Source organism: Podarcis melisellensis, assembly GCF_964234715.1.
Source record: "Podarcis melisellensis genome assembly, chromosome: 12".
Classification (NCBI taxonomy): domain Eukaryota; kingdom Metazoa; phylum Chordata; class Lepidosauria; order Squamata; family Lacertidae; genus Podarcis; species Podarcis melisellensis.
Genome location: NC_138544.1, coordinates 13,486,885 through 13,499,912, shown reverse-complemented (window position 1 = coordinate 13,499,912; position 13,028 = coordinate 13,486,885). Strand labels below are relative to the sequence as shown.

Here is a 13,028-nt window from a genome sequence, read left to right as displayed (position 1 = left end):
TAAAATGTATTGATTTAAACAAGTATAACATACAGAACATACAAAAGAAAACACATTACAATACTAAAAAAGAAAAAGAAAAGAAGAAAGAAAGAAAGAAAGAAAGAAAGAAAGAAAGAAAGAAAGAAAGAAAGAAAGAAAGAAAAATATAAATACATATTCCTTCTAAAGTTCATTTTAATTTCCATTGTTAACTGACTTCCTCAAATCCCCCTAACTGAATTTCATTGTATCCCCTTGTAACAGCTCTCCAATATCCTCTTTCTGAAAATAAAATTAACACTCTCAAATTACTATCTTCTAGTCTTTTCTTGGTGTTCAAAATCCATAATGCTTAACAAAACATTATTTTATTCCTAAGCCTATTTGATATTTTCAAGTGACTTCTAATTATCTTATATTACAATATTTGGCTAAATAGTTCTTAAATTTCTTCCAATATTCTTGATCTCTTCTTTCTGATCGTGGATTCTTCCAGTCAGGTTGGCTATCTCCAAAAAGTCCAACATCTTCATCTGCTATTCTTCTACTGTTGGTATTTCTTGAGATTTCCAATTTTTAGCTAATAGCAGTCTTGCCGCTGTAAAAAGATAAAGGTAAAGGGACCCCTGACCCAGTGGCGTAGCGTGGGGGGTGCAGGGGGGGCTGGCCGCACCGGGCGCAACATCTGGGGGTTAGGGTTAGGGGGCACAAATCCATGGGTTAGGGGGCGCAAATCCACAGGTTAGGGGGTGCAAATTACTTGCCTTGCCCCGGGTGCTGACAACCCACGCTACGCCACTGCCCTGACCATTAGCTCCAGTCGTGACCAGCTCTGGGGTTGCGGCGCTCATCTTGCTTTATTGGCCGAGGGAGCCGGCGCACAGCTTCCAGGTCATGTGGCCAGCATGGCTAAGCCGCTTCTGGCGAACCAGAGCAGCGCACGGAAACGCATACAAAAACATATGGCTGGCGGGCACGCAGCTTCCCTCCCAAGCCTCAATGGGTTTCGCTCTCCTCCCGAGAAGGCTTGAGAAGGAAACTGCGCTCTCCTCCCATGGAGGTTTGGGAGGAGCGTAACTTCACTCCCAAGCCTCTGCGAGGATCGCTCTCCTGCAGCGGCATGGGGGAGAATTACGCTACTCCCATGGCTGGCAGTGTGCAGCTACGGCCACCCCAACACTATCCGTGGTAATTTGGGGGCACTGTGCGAATATTTGCACCCTGCGACGCTTCTACTAAAGACGGCCCTGATTACAGTGGCTGCTGTGGCTAACACCCCAGAGGACAGGATCACACTTCAAAACGACCTTGACAGATTAGAGAACTGGGCCAAAACAAACAAGATGAATTTTAACAGGGAGAATGTAAAGTATTGCACTTGGGCAAAAAAAATGAGAGGCACAAATCCAAGATGGGTGACACCTGGCTTGAGAGCAGTACATGTGAAAAGGATCTAGGAGTTTTGGTTGACCACAAACTTGACATGAGCCAACAGTGTGACGCGGCAGCTAAAAAAGCCAATGCAATTCTGGGCTGCATCAATAGGAGTATAGCATCTAGATCAAGGGAAGTAATAGTGCCACTGTATTCTGCTCTGGTCAGACCTCACCTGGAGTACTGTGTCCAGTTCTGGGCACCACAGTTCAAGAAGGACACTGACAAACTGGAACGTGTCCAGAGGAGGGCAACCAAAATGCTCAAAGGACTGGAAACTATGCCTTATGAGGAACGGCTAAGGGAGCTGGGCATGTTTAGCCTGGAGAAGAGGAGGTTAAGGGGTGATATGATAGCCATGTTCAAATATATAAAAGGATGTCACATAGAGGAGGGAGAAAGGTTGTTTTCTGCTGCTCCAGAGAAGCGGACATGGAGCAATGGATCCAAACTACAAGAAAGAAGATTCCACCTAAACATTAGGAAGAACTTCCTGACAGTAAGAGCTGTTTGACAGTGGAATTTGCTGCCAAGGAGTGTGGTGGAGTCTCCTTCTTTGGAGGTCTTTAAGCAGAGGCTTGACAACCATATGTCAGGAGTGCTCTGATGGTGTTTCCTGCTTGGCAGGGGGTTGGACTCGATGGCCCTTGTGGTCTCTTCCAACTCTATGATTCTATGATTCTATCTTCCATTCTGTGGACATGACCAAGCTAGCGTAGATGTTGCTGAAACAGGAGTGCGAACATGCTGGGAATGTGGGCTTGGGAAGGCACAACTTTGTTTGAGATTCAGCCCTGCCATTTGATGCCCAAAATCTTCCTGATGCAGAGGTTGTAACAGGCAAATAAGAAGGTACTGGACGGGTAGTGGCACTGAGGCCCACCTGAAAGTACCCCCAAAGCCCACTGTATGCTAAAAGAAGGCAGGGCTGTCTGGCTGTCACACTCCCAACATTTTAGTAAAATAAGCAAATGCACTTCTGAAATGTGAGAATGTGCATTGTAGCCTACTTAGGACTTTCATTAGTGTAAATATTCATGTTGGAAATTACTGAATGTGTGAGAATCCTAAATTTGCTTTGCTAACTGAAAAAGTCAAGGCAAAAAAAAAACCCCACCGACAACTTTAAAAACTTGCAATTAAAATCGAGTAAACTTGTCTCAGCCTTAATTAAAGGCTGCTCCATAATAAGCCCAGCCTTTCAAAGTATTCAAACAAATGAAGTTAAAGATGGTCAGTTATTGTAGCTTATATAACCACACATTTTTCCTTAATAGTGCATTTGGAGAGCAGCTAGTGCCTTGTGAATAACAAGCTATTCAGAGAAAAGAAAAATCTGTCCTTGCCATGTTTTTCTCTTTCTGTTTTTCAATTCTTGATCACTAGGGGTATTTGCATAACAAGAGGAGGATGAACTTTGTTGCTGAAGGGATTACATTAAGTCTGTCCTTCACTGGCATATCAAAGAAACATTCTTCTTTCACTTACACAGGTGTAAATTGGCATCCACTAAGATGAGAGCTGAAAGCATGTGTCATCTAGTCACTGTAAATCAGTTATTTCGTTAATTGCAGACTGAAAAGACCAATTGTTAATTGGCTTTTGATCTGAGCTGTGAAATAACTAAAGGTTGTTTCTCCATTCAAGTGAATGAGAGACAGTGGGTAACTGAACCTCCTTGGTGCATTGATTGATTGATTGGTGCTCTCTTAAATAATGAGGTTTGCCAATTGCAACACACAATCCATTGATTGCTGAGACTGATCAGTTTACACATTTTTTAATTGATTAAATCAATTGATTAATTGATTGATAAGTGGCTATTTTGAAATATAAGCCCAGCACACGACAAGCAGCATCTTAAAAAGAGCACTTCAGCTGGAATCTTTGAACTTAAGAGAATGCCTGGAACAGCGCCAGGAAACATTTGCTACCCAATTAAGGCATTTGTTCCATAGATACTCTTAATTGGAATTCACACTTATCTCAACCCATTATGACAAAATCCCAATGCAATTGCTCATTTTCACAACGCAAGCCATCTTGGCATGAAGTGTGTATCGCCTGTATGTTTTTCTTCTTCTTACAAAGATGTACTTGCAAAGCTTGCTGCGCCCCAAGGTATTTTGTACTCACCTGATCCCTTGCAGGGAAAGGGGCAGGGCACAATGGGAAGGGGCGGGGCAACCGGGCTGCTTAAACCACACCCCTTTTCCAACAGAAGCAGCATGGGGAGAGTCAGTATCCAGCACCCCCCTTCTCTGGAACTCTTTGACTCTAACCCTTCAGTGGTGTCCAAACGTTTTTCAAAGAGGGCCAGATTTGACGAAGTGAAGGGCCGTGAGGGCCAACCAAAATTGCCGACCGAACCTTTTTTTAGGATTGAAGTTGTTCAGGTTTTTTAGGATTTTACCCCTAGGAAATAAACTGCCACAGGGGCCGGATTAGGCCCCCAAAACGGACTTTGGACATGCCTGGTAGGCTCTCAGATAAGAGATCTGTTGCTCAAGCAGTCTGATCTTGTGCTCTTATGTTCTGAGATGATGAAATATATATTAGTGAAATTATTCATCAGGCAATTCGAAAATGGGTTTCTGTTTCATGGCAAAATTTCCTTTTATTTCATTCCTAGAAAAGTGTGTCAGGGTTGGGTAGGCTAGGGAGATATTCACTAAGAGAATCTTGCAGTAATTACATAAGCCTTCAAATTATTATGCTAACCACAATCAGTGAAATTCCACAGAAAGTATTATACTTCTACTTTATCAATACAAATGTATGAAGTCCAATAAATATCCTTTAAAATCTACAGGTTGAGGTCAGCAACCTGCTTATCAACCTTATGATAAGCATTATATTAAATGATGCAAAACCCAAGTTTGGTCATTCACACAACCTATAGAACAAGTCGCCCTTACTCTTACACCCTTGGAAAATAGATAATACTGTAATTCTATGCTCTTAGGCCCTTTGTCCAGTATTGTTAATAATCCTTTCACGAGTACATTTCTAGAGCTTTCTGAGGAAGAAGAAATTATGAGTAATTCTTCCGCTACAAAGAAATATGTCCAAAAGAGCACAAAAATTATAACATTGCTTCCTTACTAAAGTAAGTCTAACATTAATTCAATTGCCAATGTTATTATTCTGGTAATTAATTGCATGTTTGAATCTCATATGCTGGAATTAATTGTTCTAGTGCTCTGAGGCTCCAAAGATGAATCATAAATGAATGTACAATCTGCAAGGCAAAGGATAGGACTGTATGATCCTTAACAGCTCCTGGAACTATCATTTCTGAACGATATATTTCACAAGAAGCTGTCTTTTCAGAAACAGATTTGTTTGAGAGGGAAAAAAGCCACAAAGTCGTGGAGGCCTCCTTCTACGGCATTTTTCCCCCATACAGAAAAATGTATTTTCAGCTATCTGATAATATACAGTGTTTGCTGAATTGTCACTTATGCATCCTTAAACCTATAGACCTGTTTCTGTCTTTACTTCCCTCTTCCTGCAGGAAAGAGCTTATCTGCAGAAAAACCGATGTCCAAGCCTAGAGATGGGCTTAAGCTGCAGTTGTGCAGGTTGCAACTTGCTCTTCTACAAGCCTCAGCCAAGTCTGGGAAGAGTGGGAGAGTCGCCCAGCTATTTCCCCTATCCCAAGGGAAGCGCCAGCCATCAGTTATTAATAGATAACTTGCATTGGCCTCTGTGTCTCTTTTGCACCTGTCAGATTTGTGCAAAGCTTTATGATGCAAAGACAAAGTTGTACATTTAAATGAAGTGAAGAAGATACTGAAAGAAGCAGCAAGGATGTTCAGAGCAAGGAACATTTTCCATATGAAAATAGGCATAAACAATTAGACTTTGTAGCTTAAAACGAGAGGGAGGAGAGGGAGTATAAGCAAGAAATGTACGAAGTCATAAATGGGTAGCAATCGTGTTTGAACTTAGGACATGATCATTTCGAGTAATCCAGTGATTCTGACGGTCGGTACGAACAGAAAGGAGAGAGTTTTTCATCTAATGAACAATTAATTTATGGAATTCATTTCCGCAGGATGTTTCTGACGGAAATGAGCATAAGTGGCTGTTAAAGGCTTAATTAAATTTGTGGAGATAATGCCTATTAGCCATGATAGCTTAGGGTTATATTTGCATGTACATTAAAATTATCTCCTTTAAATACATGTTTGAAGTAAATCTCTCTGTGTCGTTCCCCCCATCTGCAAAAAAAGGAAAAAGTCTCAGGATAGTCTAGGAACACAGTCCGGAAGGCAGTTTCTTGATGAGCAATAGGTGATGGCAAAAGACCCAATAGACAAAGTGTGTATCACCATCTGGATGTCTAGAAAGAGAGAAAACACAAAGCCATGTTCAGACATAACACTAAGCCAAACCATGGCTCAGCTCTTGGCAGGAAGGACCAAAGGGAAAAGCAAAGTGGCCATTATTTTTTATATCGGCACCCACATGAACCAGGTCTACTTAAGGGATTAGCTTACTTTAGTGCGGTGTCAAGGTTTTAGGTCAATTTCCTTTAATTTTATTTAGAGCTTTTGTACTGAAGTTCTAAACAAATAAAAGACACTGCACATTTGTATATTTGTTTTTGAAGTTTTGAGTGTTTGCTGTAAGCTGCTTTGGCCACAGCTCATTGTGCAAAAGTGGCATATAATATATAAAAGGATGTCAAATATATAAAAGGATGTCACATAGAGGAGGGAGAAAGGTTGTTTTCTGCTGCTCCAGAGAAGCGGACACGGAGCAATGGATCCAAACTACAAGAAAGAAGATTCCACCTAAACATTAGGAAGAACTTCCTGACAGTAAGAGCTGTTCGACAGTGGAATTTGCTGCCAAGGAGTGTGGTGGAGTCTCCTTCTTTGGAGGTCTTTAAGCAGAGGCTTGACAACCATATGTCAGGAGTGCTCTGATGGTGTTTCCTGCTTGGCAGGGGGTTGGACTCGATGGCCCTTGTGGTCTCTTCCAACTCTATGATTCTATGATATAACACAATCCATCAATCAGTGCTCAGCACAATAGCTTACTGAAACACAAAGTAGTCAGATATGAAAAGGGATCAAGGCTTCTATAAAGTATAAGCTGCACCTTAGGCGGTCCTGCTTTCTTTCTTTCAGCAAGTAATGAATGGTCTGTCATGTCATGGTTGCCACTGGTCAATGTCAATGTCAACGACAAATTCCAGCATCGCCTGAGCTCTGCGAGTGCAGCTTTCTCCCGATTGAAGTACAGAGTGTTTGAGGACCTGGACATTCACGGGGAAACCAAAATGCTTGTTTACAAAGCTATTGTACTACCAACCCTACTGTATGTTTGTGAAACATGGACCACTTATAAACACCATCTCCAACTCCTCGATCAACATCTCTGAAATTTTTTACACATCACTTGAGAAGACAAGCAAACTCATGCCACTGTACCTGAAGAAGCAAAGATCACCAGTGTTGAAGCAATGATTCTTCAACATCAACTTTGTTGGACTGGTCATGTTGTGTGGATGCCTGATGATCGTCTTCCAAAGCAACTACTCTATTCTGAACTGAAAAATGGAAAGCATCAACAAAAGAGGTTTAAAGACTCTCTCCAGGCAAATCTAAAAAAATGTAGTATAAACACTGACAACTGGGGAACATTGGCCTGTGAGCACTCCAACCAGAGAGCATCCTTTACCAAAGGTGTCTTGGACGTTGAAGATGCTTGAACTCAGGAAAAAAGGGAGAAATGTGTTGAATGTGTTGTACAACTGCGGCGTCAAGATGATGGGCGCATCCCTGAGGCAAACGAGGGTTGGCGTGCGAAAGAGAAGCGCATTCAAGATGAGCAATATAGAAAGGTGTGAGATGTAACATAAGCAGTCAAATACAACATTTCCTGTTTGCCTAGAGTGGACCTGCAGGGGAATGTTGGTCCAGCCAGTTGAACTTCCTGTTGCACCTGGTCTGGAGCATCCTTCCTTTGCATGTGACCAGGTAGGTCTTGAGCATCCTTCGTGTCACCAGGTAGGTGGGCATGACCCTTACATACCCCACAAAAGGTCCAGTCACACAGCCACCTTCGTCTTTTGATGCTTTTCCTTCTCTTAGACTGCACTGCTGGCTCTCAGTCAGCAGCATATGAGATGAACTCAAACCCTCTACTGTAACTCTAAGCTAAAGCCTGCCTTCAGGGATCCAAGTGTAAACTGAAAGTAAGTAAACTTCTTATTACTTTTAAAGGAAGACTGCTGTGTCTTTATTCTTTGAGGAGGGAATCAAAGGGGTCTTACCAGCAATCATAGAACTTAAAACGAATCTGCAACTAGCTTCCTGCTGTGTAAAAGTGGGGATGTACTCTGCTGAATGAATAAACTCACTAGTGTGGAAGAGTGGCAGATGAAGATGATGGAATTTGCAGAACTGGCAAAGATGACAGGAAAAATTTTAAACCAGCATGCTCAAGTATTCCAAAAGGACTGGAGTAAATTTATAGGATACCTGAAAGATTATTGTAAGCAATTAACATCACTAGCAGCGTTGTCTGAAGACTCGTAATGAGATATTTTCTCTCTTTCTATATTTATTTGAATTTTGAGCTATTTTCTAATCAGTGTAATTAGAACTGGAAAACCTACAAAACGCAATGATATAAAGGTTAATAATAAGGCGGGAGGGAAGAAAGTGGATAGGCTCTGAAAAGCCAAAGCGGTAAAGTGGATAATGGTGATGTGAATGTATAATATTAAATGGAAAATGGAAAAACAGTGAGGCGAAATGATCCTTTTTTTGTGGGGAGGGAGCGACAAGCGAGGGACTTCGCTTCACGTGGGAGCGGGGGGGGGGGCGCGCGCGCGCAGGGAGATCCTTCGGAGTGACGAAAGAAGGGGGAATCCTCGCCGGCTGAGGGAGCGAAGGGGAATCCTGTGGCGAGGGAGGAGGAGGGACTGACGGCGAGAGAACGGAGCGCCGCCGCCGCCGCCCCCTCAGAAGATCCCTCGCTCCACTCGCGCCTGGCGCAACGAGGCTGAGGCGGCTCCGGGCGCAGCGCGCGCGCGAGAAGCGCCTCGAAGTCGCTCCCGGCGGCGCCCGCCTCGCTCGCTCGCTCGCTCCCACCCAGCCGCTCGTCTCCTCCCCTCTCTCCGCCGGGGAGGAAAAGCGTGCTCTCTCTCCGCGCTTCCCTCATGGCCACGAGCCGCGCCATGCAGCCTCCCCGGGCGCTGCTCTAAGCCATGCCGCCGCCGCCGCTGGCGCTGCTCCTCCCGGCGCTGCTGGCCGCCTTGGCGCCTCCGTGCCGAGGCTGGTCCGCTCCGGAGCCCGAGCTGGCGCTGCCGCCCGTCAACGCCTCTTCTTCTTCGGCGCCCTTGGCGGGCTCCTCGGGAGGGCGGGAAGCGGAGGAGGAAGCGCGCCCCACCGCCACGGCGGCCCCTGCGCCCCACCGCCGCCCTCCGGCGCCGCAGCCGCCGCCGCCCCGCGAGGACCCTCCGTGCAACATCAGCGTGCAGCGCCAGATGCTGAGCTCGCTGCTGGTGCGCTGGAGCCCGCTGGGCTTCCAGTGCGACCTGGTGCTCTTCTCCACCAGCGGCCCCGGCGGGCGCGCCTTCTTCTCGGCCGCCTTCCACCGCGTGGGGCCGCCGCCGCTGCTCATCGAGCACGTCGGGCTGGCGGCCGGCGGCGTCCAGCAGGATCTGCGCCTGTGCGTGGGCTGCAGCTGGGCCCGGGGCAGGCGCGTGGGGCGCCTCCGCTCGGGGGTCGCCAACCCGGCGCCCGCCGCAGCCTCCTCCTCCTCCTCTGCGCTCTCCTCCTCCTCCCTGCCCTCTCCGGAGCAGCAAGGCGACCGGCTGCATTTCTGCTGCCTCGATTTCAGCCTGGAAGAGCTGAAGGGGGACCCCGGCTGGAGGATGAACCGAAAGCCCATCGAGTCCACCTTGGTGGCTTGCTTCATGACGCTGGTCATCATCGTGTGGAGCGTGGCCGCCCTCATCTGGCCGGTGCCCATCATCGCCGGCTTCCTGCCCAACGGCATGGAGCAGAGGAGGAGCGCCGCTGCTGCTGCCGCCGCCTCGGGAAGCACATCTGGAGCAGCTGCAACAGCCGCCGCCAAATGACCCCCATCCAGCACGGGATGAAACCCCGAAGAGGCCCGTCGGCGATCGAAATCTTGCCGCCCTCCCAGTGGGATAACACTCAACTCAGAAAGCTGGATTTGCCATTTTCCTTCCAAGATCAAATCAATCTCGGGGCCCCCTAAAAGGCGTGGGGGCCTGCTCTGCCTATTTCTTAATCCAGCACTGCCTCCCCCCTGCCTCCCTTTTGCTTCTTCCTCCTCCTCGCTTCCTGGTCTAATCCGGGTCGTATCCATTGTCATGGATGCCACCCGTCCCCTCTAGTGGGATAACACTGAACTCTGAAAGCTTGATTTGGCCTTTGAGATCAAAACAAGATCAAAACTCTGGCTACTGTATTTGGTAATCTGGCACCACTTCCCTATCCCTGCCTCCTTCTCGCTTCTTGATCTAATTCGGGTCGGATCCATTGCCGGGGATGGGCCTCTGATGTGGGCACTGACCTTGCTATGCTTTTGGGGGGCAGTGTTGAAAAGGAATATAGTTTGTAGATCACTGCAAAGCCATCTTCTGTTGCTGAAGTGGAGTGCTGAAGAGAGTGGACTTGGGTAGCTGGGATCTTGTAGCTGGGATCTTTCGGGGACCACCCCCACCCCTGCTCGCTTAAGGGAGTTTATAGATCTATTTCTGGTGTGCTCAAAGTCATATCTTTTTTTTTAGAAAAATGACCAAAACCTGTGTATTGGCTTTATATATTTAAAACTCTTTTAAGTCAGTATTTTAGTAAAGACCACACACACACAAACCCAGTGCACTTTGCAAGTAGCTGTGAGTCAGAGTACTTATTTGTATATGAATACACTTTTGTCTCTGCAAGATTTTATTTACCAAAAGAGGGAACTTTTTTGGAGCAGGGTTGAAACTTGCTAATACAATATATATTGTTCCTGGAGAACCGGGAGTTGAAACACTCTTTTACAATGTGTGTGTTTCTTATTAGAGAATGTGTGGTTACTATTGTAATTCTGTTGGGTTCTGAATACAGATATTTTCTTTGTCGAAGCGTTTTAAGACTTTGGTCTGCTTTTCTCAGAGTGGTTGACTTCACAGATCATCACGGAAATCAGATCTAGGGGTACGAACAAAGGCTTAAGACATGCTTTCACACTCATCCAATAGAATTAAACCCTCAGTTCTTCTGTAATGACAAGTCACAACATTCGAACTCACTTTAACTTCTGGTTTATTTACAAGTTCATGGAGTGGCTCGAAGGATTAAACAATCCCTAGTTTCTGGCAGGGACTCACCTGTCTTTTATGCTAGTATCAGTAATAACGCAGTGCAAAAAATAGCAGGGCAAATTAAATAGTGATACACATTGACCTGTGATTGACCCCAAGACACAGCCTAATACAAAATTTAATTTCAAAGTGAGTTTTGCTGCATTCTGTGAAAACTCATTGGCAGTTAACATCTTTGCTCCACCAAACGCCAACAGGGCCAGGGCTGTGAGAGACCTCTGTAGTGGCTACCCAGTGAGGACATCCTAACCCTCTTCAACAGCCAGGCGATTCAGATGCAGAGGGGCATTTGCTGGAGAAGAAGAGGACTTGCAAACTTGCTTTCCATTCATGCTTGTATCTATTTTAATTGTTAATTGAATATATACTGTGAGCCACCTCGAGAACTTTTTTTTTTGAGAAATAGAATTTAACTTTTTAAAACAGTGTTTAGTTTAAGAGGACAATCTTTCACGTACTATCCTGTCCTTGGTTTGCCCTGGTACTTTGATAGAGCCATATGCTAGTAAGGGATCGCAAGATCGATCCTAGAGTACCTTCTAATAGCACAGCTATGTAAACTGCGAAAAGAAACTCCTGGTAGAGAACTGTTTTCCCACCCCAGAAAAGATCTTTGCTAGTAGCAGTGAAGAATGGAGTCTAACCCCCCACTCCTACAAACATGCTTTTTTTGAATTCAGAAACAGCCAAAATTATATGGGTGCACCTATATAAACACCTCCATATGCATTACAGCGATAATCTGATTTCTATCTGAACTGATATATGTACAACAAAGATGTACAGATACATCAAGCTTCAACAGTTTTGTGTGACTTGAGTACATATTGACAACAGCTTGACTGGGATGTTTCTTGTTGTTTAGTCGTGTCCGACTCTTCGTGACCCCATGGACCGGAGCACGCCAGGCAGTCCTGTCTTCCACTGCCTCCTGCAGTTTGGTCAAACTCGTGTTAGTAGCTCCGAGAACACTGTCCAACCATCTCATCCTCTGTCGTCCCCTTCTCCTCGCGCCCTCAATCTTTCCCAACACCAGGGTCTTTTCCAGGGAGTCTTCTCGTGAGGTGGCCAAAGTATTGGAGCCTCAGCTTCAGGATCTGTCCTTCCAGTGAGCACTCTGGGCTGATTTCCTTCAGAATGGAGAGGTTTGATCTTCTTGCCGTCCATGGGACTCTCAAGAGTCTCCTCCAGCACCATAATTCAAAAGCATCAATTCTTCACCGATCATCCTTCTTTGTGGTCAAGCTCTCACTTCCATACATCACTACTGGGAAAATCATAGCTTTAACTATAGGTATAGGTAAAGGTACCCCTGCCCGTATGGGCCAGTCGTGTCCGACTCTGGGGTTGTGCGCCCATCTCACTTAAGAGGCCGGGGCCAGCGCTGTCCGAAGACACTTCCGAGTCACGTGGCTAGCGTGACAAGCTGCATCTGGCAAGCCAGCGCAGCACACGGAACGCCGTTTACCTTCCCGCTAGTAAGCGGTCCCTATTTATCTACTTGCACCCCGGGGGTGCTTTCGAACTGCTAGGTCGGCAGGCGCTGGGACTGAGCAACGGGAGCGCACCCCGCCGCGGGGATTCAAACCGCCGACCATACTATTGGCAAGTCCTAGGCGCTGAGGTTTTACCCACAGCGCCACCCATGTCCCTAGCTTTTAACTATACAGACAACCTAATCTTCAGACTTGGCAGATCCATTAGTCTATTGATAGTAAGGGAGGCATGTGTTCCTGATTAACCAGATTATAATCTGTCAAGTGTTAGAGCTATTTGCATCCTTCTACCAGAACATAAGAAAAACAAGCAATTTGCCTTTTTCACCTTCTATAATTGAGTTGATTGATCAGCATCCAAAAATTAAAATGGTAGGGTCCTAGGAAATGGAATTTGCTTCAGACTAGATAGACAGATCTCCTGGAAGCTTCTAAATTCTGAATGCAAATTATAAACTTGTGTTGTTTTAGGGTGCGGTCCAATGAAGTAAAAATGTTGCAGTGAAACTGGACTGTGCTTTTTGAATTTCAAAGGAACAGCACTGTTTGTCACCTATGATTATCTTCCACCTTTCATGGGTAAAACTAACAGCCTGATTTGTTGCATTTTGGAACTTCCATTTAATTTGGTGAACTGCCCACATAAATGTGCTTAGGCTGGAGTGCTAATTACGCTTTGAAATAAAAAAAAACAAAACCAAATGCCACAATACTTCTGAGTACGTATAAATACATAGTGTCAGGTTGTATGT

At 45.5% G+C, this 13,028-nt stretch overlaps 1 protein-coding gene across 1 annotated transcript; it reads left to right on the top strand.

Moving 5' to 3' along the window:
* The first annotated feature begins 8,562 nt into the window (after nt 1-8,562).
* TMEM158 (transmembrane protein 158) lies at nt 8,563-9,854 on the top strand. The gene has a single exon (XM_081883508.1). The coding sequence runs from the start codon at nt 8,645-8,647 to the stop codon at nt 9,518-9,520; it is 876 nt and encodes a 291-aa protein (XP_081739634.1). The 5' UTR covers nt 8,563-8,644; the 3' UTR covers nt 9,521-9,854.
* The last annotated feature ends 3,174 nt before the right edge of the window (nt 9,855-13,028 follow it).

Excerpts from the sequence above, each read along its gene's own strand:
- TMEM158 (XM_081883508.1), top strand. The coding sequence starts at position 8,645 with ATGCCGCCGCCGCCGCTGGCGCTGCTCCTCCCGGCGCTGCTGGCCGCC.